This window comes from Rhinolophus sinicus, chromosome X (genome assembly GCF_036562045.2).
Source record: "Rhinolophus sinicus isolate RSC01 chromosome X, ASM3656204v1, whole genome shotgun sequence".
NCBI classification, from domain to species: domain Eukaryota; kingdom Metazoa; phylum Chordata; class Mammalia; order Chiroptera; family Rhinolophidae; genus Rhinolophus; species Rhinolophus sinicus.
The window spans coordinates 116,832,071-116,853,588 of NC_133768.1; the positions used below are offsets into that span (position 1 = coordinate 116,832,071).

General features: G+C 38.9%; 1 protein-coding gene across 2 annotated transcripts in view; it reads right to left on the reverse strand.

The window, feature by feature from the left end:
* Positions 1 to 665: 665 nt before the first annotated feature.
* The window catches only part of PHKA1 (phosphorylase kinase regulatory subunit alpha 1), a 72,232-nt gene continuing 51,379 nt past the window's right edge, over positions 666 to 21,518 (reverse strand). For both annotated transcript variants that reach the window (XM_019747970.2, XM_019747972.2), the window contains 11 exons: positions 17,489 to 17,645; positions 16,975 to 17,054; positions 15,486 to 15,564; positions 15,222 to 15,351; positions 13,353 to 13,454; positions 12,324 to 12,439; positions 10,250 to 10,300; positions 6,976 to 7,146; positions 5,145 to 5,198; positions 3,726 to 3,926; positions 666 to 2,449 (listed from right to left, as the gene is read on the reverse strand). In XM_019747970.2, the coding sequence (XP_019603529.1) occupies positions 2,276 to 2,449; positions 3,726 to 3,926; positions 5,145 to 5,198; positions 6,976 to 7,146; positions 10,250 to 10,300; positions 12,324 to 12,439; positions 13,353 to 13,454; positions 15,222 to 15,351; positions 15,486 to 15,564; positions 16,975 to 17,054; positions 17,489 to 17,645 (1,315 nt within the window). In that variant the 3' untranslated portion in view covers positions 666 to 2,275. The remainder of the gene's footprint in view (positions 2,450 to 3,725; positions 3,927 to 5,144; positions 5,199 to 6,975; positions 7,147 to 10,249; positions 10,301 to 12,323; positions 12,440 to 13,352; positions 13,455 to 15,221; positions 15,352 to 15,485; positions 15,565 to 16,974; positions 17,055 to 17,488; positions 17,646 to 21,518) is intronic.

The window sequence follows — 21,518 nt, forward strand, 5'->3', positions numbered from 1 at the left end:
CCGTTGTTGTCCTCAACCCCACACTACTAGTGCATGCGTACTACCTGCGGTCTGAGAACAGGGCCTTGGCTTTTAGGCCTTAAAAGAAATCAGACTTCTGCTAAATATAGGGTGACCATATCTTCCAAACTGGGACACTTTCGAGAGTGACAGAGAGTACTATTATTAGGCCAGGACAACAGGCATAAATGGTTACTGTCCTGGGCAAACAACCTGCGGTTACTTGAGTTTAATAGGAAATGAGGCCTAAATGTGGAAAACAGGGTATCTCCCCACGTTAGTGCTGGTACTAGGTGTTTGGTAAGTGCAAAAGGCATGGTAGAGGTTTTGGGAGCTGTGGCTGAGAATGACTTTCGTCCCACCAGCTGCATACAATTCCCTGTAAAAATCAGTCTTACTCGTTCATCGGAACAGATGCCGCAAAGACTCAATGAATCCAACTGAATTTAGTGTGCCTGCTTTGAGCGGCTATGTATTTGAACAATAAAACTGCATTTCTTGACATATATAACATATTATATAATGTATGATGTATGAGTCCTATCCTACTTTGACCCAATTAACGAGCCTTGACTGTACTGTATAATTAGAGTATATACAATAGAGCCATAAAATAAACTCCACCACAAAAACACATATTGAGTTTTACACATTGGCACCAGATATGATTTAATTGGAAATTGTAATGTTTTATTCTATTTTCAAAACATCAGTGCTTTTAAAAAAAATCCAATGTGTCTTTTAGTATGACATGCTTAAAATGAGTAAAATACAAATCGAGTTTTCTAAAAAGCTGCTTTAAAAGTGAACTAGCACATGGGGAGCACCGTGATGGACAGCTTCGTAATAAACCCAGAGAAATGCCGCCGTCGGTGGTGTCACCTTAGGCAGTGCTTTCACCTCTGCACCCCAGATGTACTCATTACCTGTGGCTGGGGTATACGTGCAGCCAGTGCAAAGACCAAGTTTCAGAACAGGTTGGAAATTACCTTTATAAGTGACCAGAAAATCCTGGAAGCAGAAAGCTACTTACTGTTTCCATTTGCTCTAAGAGAGGCATGGAGAAGGCTGGCCATCCTCTCTTTGTTTCTACCATCTGTTTTCTACCACTTATTTCTGCCATGCCCACTTATTCACATCTACTCATAAGACTGTCACTGGTTCCGTAAGAATTATGTAGAGAGTCCCCCATCTCCATCCCCATTCTTGGAGAAAAACCTGAGGGAAAGGAAGGGGTTGAAGTAGGAAGTTCTCTGAGTGCAAACCGGGAAATTCGTAAAGCCTACACATAAATCAGGAGAAGGAAAGTGCTATGGACTGAATGTGTGCCTCTCAAATGCATATGTGGAAGCCTTAATGCCCAGTGTCATGGTACTTGGAGGTAATCAGGAGTAGATGACGTCATGAGGGCAGAGTGCCCACAACTGCACAAAGTAGTAGTGAGTGAGGCTGAGGCAGGGGCCAGCTGAGCAGTGGGGAAGAAAGACAGAGGCTTCAGTCATTGTCGGTGTGGTGTGCCAGCAGCATGGCACTGCCCACCTCTGATGCCCTCTTTGCTCCCAGGTATCTTCTCTTCTGCCCCCTTCCTCTCTGCACTTGGGCTCCTGGCTGCATTTCTCTGGGTTATTCTGCATTTTCTGCTACAAATACAGCTCTAAGTACCAGCAATCTTTATAAAAAGTGATTTCAAGTGTTAATACACAATCCTGAAGTAGACACACTGTACTTGCAATTTTTTGTGTTTCACCAAAGGGGCAGATACAGAACAGGCAAAAGCTGAGACAGGAATCCTACACAGAAAGGAGTTCATCACTCAGCGTGAGGCAACATGTGAGCAAACAAGAAAGCCACAAACTGCTACTCTCTCTTCCTAAGAAAAGGCACTTAGAATACAGATTTCCAGTTACAGCAGCCTAAAACGCAAGAATTCAGGGTTTTGCTCACTTGAAATCATGTCCCAAAGTACCCACCACTCATTCACAGAAGAAAGACCAAACTTTAGGAACAAGTTATTGTTCACACCTGCTCTCCAAACAGAATTAGAAACATAAGTTTGTAACCAATCTAGAGAACAAAAACTCAGGTGCACTTTTGTGAGCCCCCAGTGCAGTGCCTGGGTGAGCATATGCCCCGGGCAAGGGCTCACTTCTTCTACAGCAGTTAGTTTATCACGAAAGTTTACTCTTCTTGGGAGTGATGGGTTGGAATGGGACAGGGTGGGAGTGATCACTTTCATGCACAATCAATGGAGGAAGCAAGCAGCTGCCCAAAGGCCTCACTGCATGGCACAGATGCTGTGTGGCAGGAACTCTTGCACGTAGGTGGCGGCTGCCTTGGACAGGTAGGTCATGGTGCCAAACCTGCCACTAGGTGCGCTGTCATACAGAAGAGTACAGATGCCAGACGCAGGATCCTTTGCCAGCATGGTATCATCTGCGCCGAGGGTTTTCTGTTTGGTTTTTAAGGGTGGGAGAACACAGGGGAAAGGAAAAATTACTACTCCTACTAATTCAGCTCTTCACTAAGATCACTCAGTGCCTGCTCCCCATCACCAACATGCTGCATCTTAGGCTGGTTAGCCAGGAAGGGCTCAGGGTTCGGCACAAAGCGGTGAATGTGAGTTTCTAAACATGAATTCTCCACTGGATCCCCAAATCATATGAAATTATTTTAAAAGTATTCAGTGTTTAGAATTTTTAAGAGCTAAATATAATTGTTAATTAAATGAGCTGTGCCTATGAAAATGCAAATGTTGAGACTTAGAAATCACCCTTGAGGTGCTCTGGTCTGAGACTTACTGCTGATTTCAGCTGTGATTGTTTTTTCTTGTGTTTGGACATGATTTCTCTCTAAGCTGACTTAATTCAAATAGACCATAAGCTTTCCAAGTTAGAGTCTATGTCTAAAAGGGATCCCATTTTCTGATACCTGGACTGACCAACTGCAATCCAGAATATTTAAAATTAGGACTGCCTAGAAAATCCTGGATACTTTTCATTTCTTCTGCATCGCCCCACAGTGCCTACCTAATAGAATGAAACACCTATTACCTGCTTTGGAAATTTTCCTACTGACAACAGCGCCTTATGTTCCCACATTTAATTTAGGAAACATTTGGAAAGCTTTCAATAAATAGTTTACATTTTTAAAATGGGGTTGATTTCCTGGAAGAAGATTTATTAGAAAAATGAGAAAAATGTAGAATTAAAAGTTTCACTTTGGGAGTATTTTCTCAATCTGTTGACACTTTGCTTCCTGGCTATTGTCGTCAGTTTGGCTCAAATAAACTCTTACAAATTAAAAAAAAAGTTTCACTTTGACATTTTCCTATAGGTAAGTAGCAAAAGCAAAAGAAAACTAAAGTAAAAACACAAACCTTCTAGTTTCCTTCATAGCCCAGAAAGGATATGATATCCAAGAGTTTCTTATTACTACAAAAAGTAGCATGATAAGAAATTTGAAATATAATGAAAAGCGTATAAAAGCCTCCTGAGTTCCATGCAATTTTATCATCTAACACAACCACAAAACACATGGTGAAAGACAGGGGTCACCTCGCAGCCTACTGCCTTTGCAAACAGAGCTCAGAGTTACTACAAAGGGGGCCCAGAAAAGAACTTTGAGGAAGAGGGCACAAGAAAATGACTTTGGCCTCATGAGAAGCTCTGAATGCAGTCAGGTGAGCGTCAGACGCCCCCCTTACAGAAAACAACAGGTTTGCCTACCTGTTCTTGAAGGAACAAGTCATTGGCAATATGCACAATTTTTTCCACAGCAATGATGCTTCCGATACTATGAATTTCAATATCCGCCATCATGGTGAGGACAAGGATGGCTTCAACCAGAAGCTGGCGGTACTCTGGCTGAGGTACACGGTTTAGGACAGACTCCACATGAACAGAGAATTTAATCTCTCCTGGAGTCATCTGTGACAGAGAAAAAGAAAATCACTTCCGAAGAGCCCATCATCCAGGAGGCAGTAAAAGCAGTGTAGCCAAGAGGCTGCTTCAGCCCCCTTTAAAGTAACTGAAGAAGTTGGCCCAGTCTTTTGGGAAGGCAATCTCGCAATGCCTACCGAGAGTCACAAAAGTGTCAATGCCACTATTTACACAACCATTCCCACGTTTAGGTTACTTCCAGTTTTATGCTTGGGACTAATGCTGCTATAAACACACACGTAGGGCTTTTTTTCCCTCTGTTGAATTATTTCGTTAGGATGAACTCCCAGAAATAGACTTTGGGTCAAGGGGACTGAGACATAATTTTCGGTAAAATTGTAGTGAGTGTATAGCTTAGGGTGGCAATGTAGATTTGGAGTCTAAAGACCTGGGTTCAAGTCCTGTCTTTGTCAGTTACTAGTTCTATGACCTTGGAGAATTCATCTGTCTAAATTTGTTTTCTTATCTGTAAATCAGGAACTAGAATCCCATCCTAGCTATCTCACATAGTTCTGTTAAAGGTCAAATGAAAGAATGTGTGAAGGCACTTTGAAGAGTCTTAAATGTACCATTCAAGTATGTATTAATTCCATTAACATTTTAATCTTGCTTAAGGGCTGAAAAAGACAAATGGAGGATAGTGTTCTTTACTAGAAAATTGGTCTATAGGCAAGAGTGAAGCTCTGAAGCATTAGCTTTCTGTACCCGCCTCTCCAGTCATTCTCTGTAACAATTCCAATATTTTCAAGAATTTTCTATGTACTATCCAATCTACTTACGTACAATCTTACTAGTCCTAGCTTTCTAATTCTAGATCCTTTGTCGATTTTGCATAAAAGCTATTTCTTTAAAATTTCCATGCGATTGGGCAAAAAGCAAAACACGAAAGCACATGACAGTCTATGTCTGTTGTCTATGGCAACATGTTTCTATCTTGTCTACCCTCGCCAACTCTGGCAACAGTGACATAAATCAGCCACGCTTGATAAACCATTAAAAAGAAACTGTCCCTATATAATTAACATAATGCCTAATTATTCTCTAATATTCCTGTTCTATTTTTAAAACACTTTCTCCTTTCTTGAAATGCATTTCATGTTCAGTTCATTTACAAAAACACAGATCTACTATTGTGAAAAGTGATCAGTGAAATACTTTAGCCAGAGAACTATCAGTCACATAAATGTGAAAGACACAGAATCTTACCTCTCTAGTGGTTGAAGAAGGAAGAACAAAACCTTCCACAGAAAGTCCATGACACTGCAAAACAGCAAAAACATGTTGTCACCAACGATATGCTGATAACTGGGAGGCTGCAAGGAGACACAGGCCAGTGAAAGACCCCACAACTCAAGTGTCCTTGCCAAGGGGTTATGATGACTGTGGCAACAAGCAGGGTTGGACTACAGGACACCCAACTTTCTAGTTAAGCATTCCCCATCAGCACTCCTGAACCCTTCACCCTGCTGTTCTGCTCCTGTAGTACTTGTCCTCTTTTAACATCCTGTATAATTTACTTATTATGTTTGTTATTAATTGTTTGTCTCTCCCTCATAGCATGTAATTTCCACAAGGTCAGAGACTGTGATCTGTTTTCTTCTTTGCTTAGTCCACAGCAGATGCTCAAGACACACTTTATGAATGAATGATATTTCATCTTCCCCCTCACCGTTAACTCAGTTGTTAAAAAGCAATGGCAATTAATGACTTGCCATTTTAGGTTTTAAATAAAGCCAAGACATTATATATTAAACCAGATAAAGATTTCAATCCAATAGGTTTATCAACACTTCCGTCCCATGTTCCTTATGACAAATAACAGTCTTCGTACAGAGAATTACCAGCCTTCAAATATATATGCAAAGTGATTATGTTACATTTATACTCTGAGAAGAATGGAATGAAAAAACAGGGCATTTGTTTTCCCTCTCAGACCAGGATTCCAAGTCCAGGTTTTGATTCTGCCACAAAACATCCAATCTTCCTATTCAGACTGAAATGTTCCTTCTTTTATATTCTCACAGCCTGTGGTTTTACACCTTTATCATTACACATTTTGGGCTTGCATTATAGCTAACTACAGATTAAACACCTTGGTGAAATTGAATTGCTGTAACCCAGGCATAACAGGACAGAGTGCATATCTGTCAGCACTGTGCTATAGAAGGCAGATGGAAGGCACTGTGTGAACGGAAGACTGCCGGAGCTGATAGTCTGAGGAATCAACTTCCACCTTTCCAAAAGATCACCTGATTCTGTCCCCGGAAGAATATTCATGTGCCAAGGGGAGAAACATAACTAAAGGTTTGGAAGTCCTGGATGAAGTATTCTTCAGGTTCTTGCCAAGGGCAATGAAGCAAAAAGTGCCACCTAAGACACTACAAATGAGACCTATGAAAGAGGAAAGGGTCTTCTTGACCTTCTACATCTGTCACAATCATAACGGTGTGATGTCCCCTTAAACGTCTTTGGCAAACTAAGCCTTTGAAAGAAAAACAAAATTGGTCACATCAACACACTATTTGGACTATTAACATCATTATGACTTTGCACGTATTTAGTAGTTTTCATCCAGGAAAAAATATGGGTAAGGGCTTCTTATACAAACTCCCTAATGCCACAGTTGTTTGACTACAGTGACATTTGGTTATCAACAGCACACTGCTACAAATAACATTTCCACTCTACAATAGCTACAAAGAACATGAGCTCTTTATCACCAAACTCATTTGATTAGCAGCAAATGTATCACAATGTCCCACAATGTCCAACTGTGGCCGAAAGCAGAGAAGTGATGATTTTTGAAATCTAATTTATAAACAACATCATAAGAACAACAGTCGAAAGAGACTGAATTATCAGTAATGTCAAAATAACAAATTAACTGTTTCGTTTTTATGTTTTCTTCTAGGTTTTGTCCATACAAGGCTATGACATCTATAATTGCTGTGATGTCATGGGCGTATCATATTTCAGCCAAGAAGAATGAGGATTTCAAAGCAGAAAATAAAGAGACATCTGCAATGTGTATGCTCACCTTCTGCAAAACTTTCCATACTTTTTGATAAAATCCAATTGGGACTCTGTTCAGTGCACCATCCAACCTTCTTCGGCGTTGCCACTGACCTTGACGATTATCTTTAAATGTCTGTTCATCACATGCACTAGTAAAGGAGCCACTACTTAGAGTCATAGAGGTTCCAGGTGACTTGGGAGGAAAAAAAAGGAGAGAAAAGAATACGAATCAAAAGTTATCTCTGTTTCTCTGATAAAGTATTATACCACAGTGAATAAGAAACCCATTCTGCAGAATTCTACCACATATTAAGTGTAACACCCAAGAAAAACTGGTTACAGTGAAGCTAGTAGACTTATGAGTAGCTAGCAGCAATGTAAACTAGTGCAATCCTTTTAGAAAGCAATCTAGTGGTACATATGAAGAGCAATAAAAATACTGATGACATGAAAGGTTTTTAGCTGTCTTTCTCTGGTTCTCTGTTAAACTTCTAGCTGGTCTATGACTTAGTTTGTGGCTCTCATGGGCTATAACACAGGCCTCAATCAATTTAAAAGAATTGAAACCAGAGAAAGTATGTTCTCTGACTACAATGACATGAAATTACTGTGTTTCAGTAAGACCTAGCCAGACAATCAGCTCTAATGCGTCTTTTGGAGCAAACATTAACATAAGACCCAGTCTTATTTTACTATAAGACTGGGTCTAATATAATACAATAAATACAATAAATACAATGAATATAATAAATATAATAAATATAATGTAATACTGGGACTTACATTAATTTTTGCTCCAAAAGACACATTAGAGCTGATTGTCCGGCTAGGTCTTATTTTTGGGGAAACAGGGTAGAAATCAATTAACAGAAGGAAATTTGGGAAATAAATTTGGGAAGGAAATTTATAAATATGTGCTAATTAGACAACACACCCCTAAATAACCAGTGGGTTAGGGAAGAAATCCAAGGAAAATTACAAAACACTCTGAGATTAATGAAAACCCAACATATCAAAAATTATGGGGGCCGGCCCGGTGGCTCAGGCGGTTAGAGCTCCATGCTCCTAACTCCGAAGGCTGCCGGTTCGATTCCCACATGGGCCAGTGGGCTCTCAACCACAAGGTTGCCGGTTCAACTCCTCGAGTCCTGCAAGGGATGGTGGGCAGCGCCCCCTGCAACTAAGATTGAACACGGCACCTTGAGCTGAGCTGCCGCTGAGCTCTGGGGTGGCTCAGTTGGTTGGAGTGCGTCCTCTCAACCACAAGGTTGCCAGTTGGAGTCCTGCAAGGGATGGTGGGCTAAGCCCCCTGCAACTAGAAACAGGAACTGGACCTGGAGCTGAGCTGTGCCCTCCGCAACTAAGACTGAAAGGACAACAACTTGAAGCTGAACGGCACCCTCCACAACTAAGATTGAAAGGACAACAACTTGACTTGGAAAAAAGGCCTGGAAGTACACACTGTTCCCCAATAAAGTCCTGTTCCCCTCCCCCAATAAAAAAAAATTATGGGATACAAGCGAAGGACCTGAACACACTTCTCCCAAGAAGACATACAAATGGCCAACAGATATATGAAAAAATGCTCAGCATCACTAACCATCAGAGAAATGCACATAAAAACCACAATGAGATATCACCTCACCCCAGTCAGAATGGCTATCATCAACAAGACAAATAGTAACAAGTGCTGGAGAGGCTGTGGAGAAAAAGGAACCCTCATACACTGTTGGTGGGAATGCAGACTGGTGCAGCCGTTATGGAAGGCAGTGTGGAGGTTCCTCAAAAAATTAAGAATAGAATTACCATATGATCCAGCAATCCCTCTCCTGGGTATCTTCCCCAAAAATCTGAAAACATTTATCTGTAAAGATATGTGTGCTCCGATGTTCATTGCAGCTTTATTTACGGTGGCCAAGACATGGAAACAACCAAAGTGTCCTTCAGTAGATGAATGGATAAAGAAGACATGGTATATATACACACAATGGAATACTACTCTGCCATAAGAAAGGATGAAATACTGCCATTTGTAACAACATGGATGGATCTTGAGATTATAATGCTAAGCAAAACAAGTCAGACAGAAAAAGCAGAGAACCATATGATTTCAATGATATGTGGTCTATGAACCAAAAACAACAAAAGAACAAGACAAACAAATGAGAAACAAAAACTCATAGACACAGACAATAGCTTAGTGGTTACCAGAGGGTAAGGGGGGTGGGGGATAGTAGATGAAGGTAAGGGGGATCAAATATATGGTGATGGAAGGAGAACTGATTCTGGGTGGTGAACACACAAGAGAATATATAGATGATGTATTACAGAATTGTACACTTGAAACCCAAGTAATTTTACTAACCATTGTCACCTCAATCGATTTTAATTTTAAAAAAAAGACCCTAAGCTGCTGATAGTGGGGTCAACCCATAAAGTGTATTCAGACTATTTTACAAAACCAAATATCGATAATTTTGAGTTTTTAGATTAACTTTTCTTCTATGCCTCTGTTCTCCTTTATTAATGTGAATGTGACGGAGTTGGCCATATCTCACTCTGTTAATTCATTACAGGGTATTTGGTTATGGTCAACAGAAATATCAAGATTGTTTTCAAATAGTTTTCCATTTTTTGTTTGATTGTCACTGGCCTAATGTCATCTGGCCTTAATCTCTTCAGCCTAAGAAATTTGAAATCATAGACCATTATGAATCATTGATTTAAACCAAGGAAATTTAACCAGAGATCAGTCTTCCAAAACTGTAAGCTTCATGAGGGCGCTATTGTATTTCCAGTGCATGGCATGAAATTGGCACCCATTTAATATGTACTATATGAATTAACCATCAGAAGAATAGCTAACCCAGTGGTTGTCAAAAGTGCATGAGAATCACCTAGAAATCTCTCTGATTCAGTAGGCCTTGGGTGGGGACCAAGATTTTACATTTCTAAGAAGTTCCCAGGGGATGCTGAGGCTGTCTAGTACAGTGCCTGGTGCACAGAAGGCATGTGATTAATTATATTAGTTAAAGAATAAATGAATATCAGATACTTAACAAATACTTATGAAACTGAATTTTGCTTTCTGAAATGGAAAAGAGGTAGGAGTTTGAACCCCCCTTCTTGCCTTTTTGGGAATGAAATGGAAAGATTTCACTCCTATACATGAAGTTGATTTATATTTATTTTAGTTCATAATTCATTTTCTTTTCAATCAGTGTATGTCATGATTTATATAACAGGATATTCAAAGCACTTGTGAATGGTATATAATACAAAATAACAGCAGTTACCAGAAAAGACGGTGACATCAAATCGACACCCAGTGTATGGCCACCATTGGACTATAGGAAAAAAAAGTGAGAAAATATAATTTTAAAAGACATGAGGCAAAGCAACCAATATTTATGTCTGTAAGTTATTAATACAGTAAAATTACAACAATTCGAGTAACTAGCCAGCATGCTATCATTAAAAAAGCTGATGAAATAACCTTACTGTAGAAGTCATAGTAAAGGGTAAAATAAATAAAACTACCTTAAAAATATTTTTCCATAATCAGAAAAGGGGGCACTAGTGAGTGGTAGGGAAAAGGGCTTAAAACAATACAAAATACCAGACAGGCAGGTGAGGATGGAAATCAATATGTGGAAACAAAAAAGGAATGAAAATTTAGGTCTCTCAGTTGTCTAAATTAGTCTTAATGATTTTGGCTTTCTCTGACTCCTATAGGTAGTGAAAGTGTAAAACAAAAAAGAAATGATATATAGCTGGTCAAGTCCTTAATAGCCTATTAATCTACCGTGTTTCCCTGAAAATAAGACCTAGCTGGACCATTAGCTCTAATGTGTTTTTGGAGCAAAAATTAATATAAGACCCGTTCTTATAAAATATAATAATGTAATATAGTAATATAATACCAGGTCTATAAAATACAATATAATACAATACAATATAATATAAGTATAAATATAATACCCGGTATTATATAATATAATACCGAGTCTTATATTAAGTTTTGCTCCAAAATACGCATTGGAGCTGATGGTCCGGCTAGGTCTTATTTTTGGGGAAATATGGTAGCTGGGAACATGGACTTCAAGTTCTAAATATATAATGAACTTGTAAGTGATATTGTGTGACTATATACAATCTTACAACCAAAACAAGAATTGTTTACCAACCAACGTCAGTCAGTTTAACTCTTCAGTAGGAAATGTAGTTCTTTCACTTTTCAGATAGGAAAATGTTCTGATTATCCAAATTATATCTGGGGAAAAACCTGTAGAGTGAACATTTTTCTATCACAAGGTCCATGTTTATTCCCTGGTATGATATAAACGTGAAAGGGTGGCTGAAAAGTGTACTCAAATTAAGTTTACTTCAAATTAAACTTTAAGCATTGGCTTGTTCTTTTCCTAAATGGACTCCTAAAAAGAATTTCTATCTTGCCTCCCCTCTTCTGGATGAGATTTAATAGTGCAAAACTACCATAAGTCTATTTTGAAAGCAGGAAGAGGAGTTTTAAGCTTTTCATAAAAATTTCTGGGAGAGACCAAATTAGTATCTTCTCAACTTAGACTTTAAAATCCCACGATTTCCCAGAGTTCTGCAAGAAGCCTTGGAAGTTGGTGTTAACTATTTCTTTGTATAACCAATAAGTCATCTACTTTCATCTGTAGGGAAAAGTGAGTAAGAGACTACAATGTGGTGTTTGTTGACTCCCACCAACTCCCAGGCTAATTTAAATGCCTGTCCTCTGTGTGTCCACAACACTTTTCATACGCCTCTATCGAGACAATGATAAAAATGTAATTTCAGGACAATACCTGAAAACAGATTTTCAAAAAAGACCCTCACTTAATCTTGTATTCTCTCTAGTATCTGTTCTTAAAACTAAGAAATCTAAGTCTAGTTTCATAAAGAAAATTAATTCCAAAATGACATGTTAATCATAACAAGAGGAACTCCGGATTTTAATCTCTTGCTATCAGAAACAAATGACTTTTCTCCAAAATGAGCAAAATAGTTTGGTCCAGAAAAAGGAAAGCTAGCGACAAAATGATTTCTGTAAAGGAGAATCAAACAAGCTCGTCTATGGCTTGTCATCTTATTTGTACAAAGGCCATGAGCTCATGCATGTTATGTAGAATGAAAGGCAGGTTAAACTACGTTAAATTTAAAGGACCCTAGTTCTTTCACCTGACTCTCAGTTGACATAGATAGTCTATGAAATTCCACCTGGAAAACATATAGCTCAAATTAAACTTGAATATGAAACAAAATCCATAATCCCAACAATCTGATTCCAAAAAAATGTTCTTAAACATGTCAATACCTCAGCTAATCTCCCAAGAAGTATCTTACCTGCTTTATCTCACTTTTTAACTGCGTGATCCCAGTTCGTTCAGTTTTAGTTGCTCCGACAGCACCAATTTCGTGGATAGAAATAGCAGGGCTGGTATTTGAATCACTGGGGCGCACTACATAGCATGACACACCAAAGACAGAGAGTATAATCAGGTTCCAATTTTTTTAAACGCCACATTTAGAAGGCTTTTACGTTAATAAAACAAACAACTATAGCCTTGCTATTCCAAGTGTGCACCATGGACCAGGAGCGTCACTATCACCGAGGAGCTTGTTAGTGGACTCTCAGGTCCCATTCCACAGCTCCCGAATCAAAGCCTGCACTTTAGCAAGCCCCCCAGCTGCACAGTAAGGCTTGAGGAACACTGTGTTATAACTTTGCTTTACTACTCTAAGGTCTGGTATCCATCCAGCTAACACATATATATGAATATTTAGTTCTCCTAAGCCTAGAAGTTGAGCATGAGAGAGAAGCCTTTTCATTTGCTCTGGTGTTTTAGGTACTAGATACCAAATACCACGGCCGACCACCAAGTGCAGGTGGAAGATTAATTTGTGGTGGGCCCCTAGATGTATTTGAATTTAAAGGTGAAAGGATACATCAGATGTAGCGGAGCAGCTAGACACACACATACGCACACATGGGCACACACACACACACCACTGTAAGTGCCACTAAATTATTGCCAATTGGAATACAAGAAAGTTTCACATGATGTGGGTTGTTTGTTGTCCTAAAGTAGAGACTTACACTTAGGATAATTTAAGGGAATGGCTAAAACAGTTCGAAACAAAACTATCTGATGGTAATCCACTTAGTTGATATTACCATTTAAGGAAAAAGAATGAGACATATAGTAGTTTCCAAATCTTGTTCCAGAAGACAGCTTTGCTTTTAACTGTTTCATATATTGGGGCTCTATTTATTTTGGGGGGAAGGTTCCTCTGATAAAAGAAAAACAGTTGAAAATCAACAAGACACTTAAAAAAACACTCTACAATGAAAACGCAGTTATTCACTCTTACCGCTTCGTTCTACCCCGAACTCCTTGCCACTGAGAATGTGATGCAGGAGGTTCTTCATGGCAGAAGGACTGAGATTCATCAGGCCATCTGTGGCTTCTTCGGCTAGTTAGCAGAGATGTTAGGGCAGAGAGGTCTCTAACTGGCCTGCCATCCCCACCCTATTTTTCTCTATTTCTTTCTTTCTTAGACCTTTTGAGCCACATGATTAGAAGAATAGAATTACAAACTGAATTTCTAGCACCATACTACCTAGCTATTGATCCTGCAATAGAGTTTTAGTCATTTAAGGACAACTGTCTAGTTCCTAGATTGACCAGGTTCCTGATTTCTTCTTCGCCCTCCTCCACACCATTAGGGTACTCAGTAGAACCTTTATTTGATGGTGGGGAGGATAAAAGGAGAACCACAGAATTGGAAGCCAGTCAGAAAGGCAATGAATATATATCTGCAGATGGACTATGATTATGAAAACTTCTCCGTCTGGAAATACAGAGACTTAAAAGAGAATAGATATGAAATCACAAAGAACATCAAGAGGATAACTTGAACTTGTTCATCAACATTAGACACTTATTAAGAGTTTCCTACATGTAGGTCGTGATTTTAAACAATGTTAGTACAAACATGGTACTTGACCTTGAGAGACTGACTAATTGCTTGGGAGAGATTGGACATGTAAACAAGATAAACAACAATAAAACATGGCTATACTAAGTGCCCAATGAGGGGTGTGTAAAATTAGTGGGAAGACTGTTGAAGTAGGAGGTAGAGGACAGACTGTTGAGGGCCTTTGAGGGCCTTGAATATCAGACCCGGGGATCTTGAGTTTATCCTATAAGAAATAAATAGCTATGCTTTTGATGAATGCACAGGAAAAAAGATCCATAACAGGTCATTAAGAAAACGTGAACAATGTTTGGGGGTTCATCCCTCATTGAATAATCAGACCCCCATAAAACATCCCTTGATACCACAGCTAGAGACTATGTATATGTAGTGCATTTAATCCATGACAATGCGCTAAACCGGACATCATCTGGAATCAGGCCAATCTGCACTCAATTTCCACTATTTACGAGCTGTATAACTTTGGGCAAGTTTTTTAACCTCTCTGAGACTGTTTCCTCACTGGTAAAAGTGGGACAAAAATACTTTCTCCAGAGGGTTGTTGTAAGGAGTAAATGTGATAATGTGTGTAGATATAAAGCAAAAAGCACGGTGTTTGGCATATGGTCAGTATAAAATAATCATTGGCTCTCTTCCTTTAAGAGGTTACTTAAATATAATATTAATTGTCTCATATAATTTAAGTTAGACTCAAATCAATAAATTTAGGCACTTGTTCACAGCTCAGTTAAAAACCTTTTAGGAAAATTTAACTGAAAAAAATGGCTAAAACTGAGTTTTGCAATTGTGGTTTTATTTTAGTTTGCAATCTCTATCTCCATTCTTCTGCCATTGTTGAAATAAGACAAATCCCAATGGAAAAAACAGTCATGCCATGGGGGTCCCCTTTTGCCCCCTTCACACTTTATATAATTCTGCTCAACAGCGTCGAAGAGAATAGGAGCCTCGACAGAGTTAAGTTGTGAAACTCCGCCACTTGGGGGCTCTGCACTCCCCATTGCTACATGCCTCCTAACTCCTAGTGATCTGGAGCTTACATCCAGCTTGAGGTGGTTTCTGGACACGAGGTTCCTATTCTCTTTGAAGCTGTAGAGCAGAATTATACAAAGTGTGAACAAGATTGCTATATGCAGCTTCTGAGCTACTGATAAAAAGGTTTAGCTTTCTTTCCCTCCTGATCCCAAACTCAGTAGACTTACATTAAAAGTGAATTCTGCCTAAAATACTTCCTAAGTTGAATACCTGAGCACCGAAGGGACTGGGCCAGTTCTGTCGCCATAACTTGAATGATCAGACCAATTCGAAGTCGAAACATTTCGGCAAAGAGGCCAGGCTGAGTTCGCATATACATGGCTAGATATACCAGTATTTCCTGTGTGCAGAATGGATAGAGACCAACATTACGGTGCACGTCCCACAAGGCCCATTCGGTGGTCAGTTGCCAGGTCAACTGTAAACAAACTTTAAAATATCAATCAGCAGATTAGGCTTTATAACTCTGCTCACCTGTGTCAGGATTGAAATGTTCATGTCCCCTTCACTGGCCTCATCTATCAGCTGCGTGAGTGCTTCATAGGGCAGAGGTCTGAGGAAGAAAAGAAAGACAAAATTCTGCAAGTCCTTCAACCTAAATCTGTTGAGAACATCAAAAAGCTCCTTCCAAGTGCAAGTCACTGCCTCCACATTTCATCACTACTGGTAGCAAGCTGGCTCTTTCAGCCTTCAAAGTTCATTGCGTCTCAAACCACCATGGTGCCTATCAACTCAAGAGGGCTCTCCTCTCTCCTCTCTCAACCTTGACTGCCATTCTCCTTCGAAAGTTTATTTAAAACTCACTCTATCTATGGTGTCCTCCCACATTAGTCTTTCATGGTTAATTCTGAACACTTCACAAATAACTATTATGGCTAGAAAGTAATAAATTAAGTTTAAGCTGTACCTTTTGGAAGCCATTTTATTACTTTACAATCACATCTTATAGAGTTATACTAATTTTCTATAGTTTCATCATTTTACAGAGAGAGAAAGAGAGAGATGCACACCTCCTCCCATACTTCTGATTTTGCTCTTGATACTAAGCACTCTAGGGGATAGGGTATGGACCATGCCATATTCTTTGGGACTACCCACAGTAAGGCACACCTTGTTTTATTGCACTTTGTTACACTTTGCAGATGCTGCATTTTGATCGACATCAAGGCAGAGTGTCCACCAGCAAAAAGATTATGACTCATTGAAGGCTCAGATGATGGTGAGCACTCTTAGAAAAAAGGTCCTTTTCATTAAGGTATGCATAACATTGTTATGCATACAGTGCTACTGCACACTGAACAGACTGCAGTACAGTGTAAACATAACGTTTATATGCACTGGGAAACCAAAACATTCCTGTGACTTGCTTTATTGCCATATTCACTTTCTTGCGGTGGTCTGGAACCAAAGCCACAGTATCTCTGAGGTGTGCCTGTAGTCACAAAATTGACCTGATTTGTGATAAAAGGCTCTGTTTGCCAGAAGCAAGGTGCTATGGGTCAAATTGTGTCCCCCAAAGTTCGTATGTTGAAACCCTAAGCCCTAGTACTTCAGACTGTGACTACACAGAGACACACACACACACAAACACAGGGAAGAAATGTGAAGAGACATAAGAAGAAGAGTCCTATGGAGAGAGGCCTGGGACAAAGTACAAAGAAGAGCTGATTATTTGTGTGAGTACTAATTCTAGTTGCCCTAGTTTTTGTTTTGTTTTATTTTGTTTTGGATGGGGGGTTTGGGAAAGCCAACAAGAAAAAACCAATACAAAAGAAAAACAGCACAAAAGCAAAAGTAAAATACATTTAAGCACTATTCCCTGTGAGTTTCCTCTTTCCTTTACTGTGCGCTGTCATTGTCAACATTGTCATGTCGAGTGTGTCTGCCAGAAGGTCACACATGTAGGACGTTACGGCCCAGCTCACAGCTCCTTGATGTAAAAGGCATTCGGAACCATACTCACGCAGAGATGGTCTTCTCTCGGGGCTCTGGAGGGAGGCCCACTGTCAGGTGTTTCTGGTGGGAGAGCAGGTCTGTGCAGGCCTACGGACACAGCACAACAACACGGATGTGCATGAAAATGACTCTCCTTTGCCTGGAAACCTTTCCTACCCCTTAACTTAATGACACACCAAACTCTCTTTCTCGGGAAATACCGTGCAGATCAGAAAAGAGCCATTTCTTAGGGACCAGGAGGCATGTTATCTCCTAAGAGGTAGGAACTTTTGGCCTAGTATAAATTCCCTCTTAAGATCTACAGTTCGTAGCTTCTACCATCTCTGTAAGTCTACAGTTTATGTGCTTCAGTATTGTAGACTTGACATTCAAAAAGGTAACTGAATGTCGGAAACTTTCTGTTGCAAAGACAATATCTCAAAGATGAGAGGCTGTCGCTTCTTTAAAAAATAGTACAGAAACGAATTTTTCAAAAGCACCTCACTTAGATTGGGTGTACATGTAAGAAGAATTCACGGTACCTCATCAAGTGCTTCCACCTTCTTCCTCAAGATCCCAGAGATGCATCGGATCAGGCCCCAGTGACGAATGTCTCCGGCTTTGCCATACAGTTCAGTAAGCAGCTCTCTGACTGTCGCAGTCCCCTCATCATACAATCCAGTGTCCCAGTCAGGTCCTCTGCAATGTTAAAAACATTACTAATAAGTAAAGCTCTCAGCAACAATTTTCTGTTTCAGTGTTATAATGGATATGCCTGTTTTTTGATAGGCCTCTCTCAATAGCAAATGGATGTTATTGATTAAGAGTCCTTGTAAAACTATGATTAGTACTCAAGCCCTGGAAGTCAAATACAGAAACAAGAATAAGTCTTAGTTTCACCTATGTGTTGTGACAAAACGTATTCTTTTCTCTCCTCACGGCTTCAACAATACTGATAATTTAAACACTGTTTGTTATTTTAAGCCAGTGAGTTTTGGGGTGATTTGTTACACAGTAATAGACAGCTGGAATATATATGTAATGATCTTCAAAATATATAGTTTTAGTGAAAAAAGGTAAGGTTCAGAGCAGCGTATATACTATGTTGGGGTGAACAGGTGTAAAAGTATATACATACATGTCTATATTGATCTACATTTGCATAAAGTGTTCCTGGACGGATACACAAAAAAACAATAGTATTGATGGGCAGCGAGGAGGAGGACCAGGTATCTGGGGAACAGAGGTGGGAGAAAGACTTCTCTTTACCCTTTCACTATGTCCTTTTGTATTTTAAAAAGTTTGAACCATGATGATGTATTATCTATTCCATATATTTCACTATATTAAATGTTATATTTTTTAATTTTAACATAATTACATTATATATTTACATAATAAATATACTAAATATATTGAATGTAATATATATTTCTTACAACATGAAATAAAAAGTGCTATACGAAGAGTCATCAACAGATTGAAAAACCAGTGAATCAAAGTTTGAAGAATAACAAGATATTTACACAGGCTCAAAGTACATCCCCACAAGACATTCATTAATTACAAAATGTAACATAACTTTACAGTAGAGGAATGTGGAAGATACTACCTTAACCAAGTGATCAAAGTAACCAGTGACGGGATTTATCAATACTAGATGACACACAGAGAAGAACTCAGCTGCCAAAAATGCATAACCTGAATTCAATTATGAGGAAACATAAGCTAAATCAAAATTTAGGGACATTCTGCGAAATAACTTGTCTGTCTGTATTCTTCAAAAATATGTACCCTGTTTCCCCGAAAGTAAGACCTAGCTGGTCTATTGCGTCTTTTGGAGCAAAAATTAATATAAGACCCGGTATTATATATTATATTATATTATATTATATTATATTATATTATATTATATTATATTATATTATATATTATATTATATTATATATTATATTATATTATATATCCGGTCTTATATTATAGTAAAATAAGACTGGGGCTTATATTAATTTTTGCTCCAAAAGATGCATTAGAGCTGATTGTCCGGCTAGGTCTTATTTTCGGGGAAACACAATGTAACATGAAAAAGATTCAGGAACTATTGCAGATTAAAGGAGAGCAGGGACACATGAGAACTGAATGAAACGCATAATTTAGATTTTCTTTTGCTATAAAGACATTGGGACAACCGACAAATCTCAACAAGGTCTATAGATTAAATAATAGTATTGTCTTAACATTATTTTTCAGGTTTTAGCAATTGTACTGTGTTTAAACCAGAGAATGCCCAGTCTTTAGGAAATACACACTGAAGTATTTAAGGGTAGAAAGGGATCATGTCTGCTATTTACTCTGAAATGGTTCTGAAAAATATGTGTGTGATGATGATGGTGGTGATGATGATGATGGGGGGGATTAAGACTCACTGTAAACATCTGAGGAATCTGGCTGAAGGATATTCAGAAATTTCTTTTTGTACTATCCTTACAACTTTTCTCTAAGTTTGAAATGGTCAAAATAAACATACATACATACATAAAATTAAAAGAGCTGCTGTGAGATCCCACAATCTGGGAAGATCCTTTTTATTCCCAGAGATCAGAGAAAGGTTCACGGACGTAACAGATGAACCAGGCTTTGACAGATAGCTAGAACTGTGACAAGAAATAACGGGCTGTGGTACAAGAGAGTAGCCCAGGCAGAGGAAAAACATGAGCCAAGGTATGAACATGGTCATGTGTAGGCTGTGTTCAGGATAAGATATGTAGTAGATTGTTTTGGTGGGAGTATTCACATTGTGAGGGGGGAGCAATGGTAGATAAATGTTGAAAGTCAGACCCTAGAGGGTGTAGATTTGGCCACTGATTCCCAATGGTACTGGTGATGTTATAGGGAGAGACAGGGGACCAGGATGATAACACAGATGATAACACAGATGATAACAGGATGATAACACAGTTTCAAGTCTGGGTGACTGAAAGAATGATGCTACCACGAATTAGGTCTGGAAGTAATACGTTTCCGGTAAAAAAAAAAAGTGAATTTGATTTTAGACGTGTTGAATAAAAAGACATATAAAAATAAATTCCAAGTAGATTAAAAACCTAAATTTTTAAAGAAAAATTATTAAAGTTATTTAAAATATTTTTAAATTCTGAGAGGGGAGAAGGTTTCTCCCATTCATGACAAGAAACCCAGAAGGAAAAGACCGATATATTTGGCTATATAAAAACTTAACTTTTGCATAGAGAAAGACATATACTCATACACAAAGTTAAAAAGCAAATCTTTGGACAAAAATATTCACAACGAATATAACAAACAAAATAGTAATGTCTAATATCCACAAGAAAAATATAAATAAACCAATAAAGAACAAACAAATGTTATGAACAGATGATTCACAGAACGAATACTAGCCAATATACGTCGGAAACCCCACCTCTCAACTCTTACATCCATGAGGGACGTTGGGCAGAATTCCAAGTGTATTTACAGTGAAAATCAGACACAATGTGCTCAAGTGCTTTGATAGTTCCTAGACTACCAGTGTTAGGGAGGCTGTAGGGTTCAATCAGATGGCACAGTGAAGTTAGCATGACATACAGGATCAGATGAAGAAAACACATGTACCAGGAGCAGAAGAATTGGTAGTCAACTGTGGATTATCTGAGTTGGTGGGAAGGCACGAGCTCTTTAAGTACAACTCCCTTCATTGGCCCATGTCAACTACCCTGCTGAATCATCAGTTTTCATTCAAGCTAGTCATTCTGTCCTTACCCATATCTCTTCTCATCTTCTCCACCTTTTCATTACTCTGCATTTAGCATTGTGCCTGGCACACAGTGAGTACTCAACAGATATTTGTTGAATAAAGTACCCTATCTAAAGAAAAAAATACAGAAACAAACCTATGAAAAGAGTAATATCCATGTCCTTTTTTGGCAATACCATAACCCGCTTTATTGAGTGGTACTTGGACAGGGTTGTATGAGAGGCAAGGCCCTCAGAGCATGAGACCATCCGGAGGCTTACATAGGGCACAGGATCTACCATCCAGAAGGAGAGGAGGGTGAGGAGAGGAAGGGGTTACATGTCTAGGTGATGTCCCCCATTAGCACTGTGGGGAGTCACCAGGTTAGAGAGCTCTGAATGGCAACAGTGGTTGGGGTACTCACACAGGGCCTATCTCTTGCTAGCAGATGTGGGGGGGGGGGGGGTTGAGCATGTAAAGCATGCAGACCCTAAATGGCTAAAAATATGTTTGGACTATTTCTAATACAATAGTCCTTTGCCCAAAAAAGCAGCTTTTACTCGTTTTTCTTCTTTAAAAATAATTAAATTACAATTGACATATATATATATATGTATGTATATATATATGTATATGTATATATGCATATAAAATACATTAATTTCAGGTGTACAACATAGTGATTAGACATTTATACTACACTTCATGAAGTGATCCCCCTGCTGAATCTAGCACCCACCTGACACCATACACAGTTATTACAATATTATTGACTATATTCCTTATGCTGTACCCTGCATCACCATGACTACTTGACA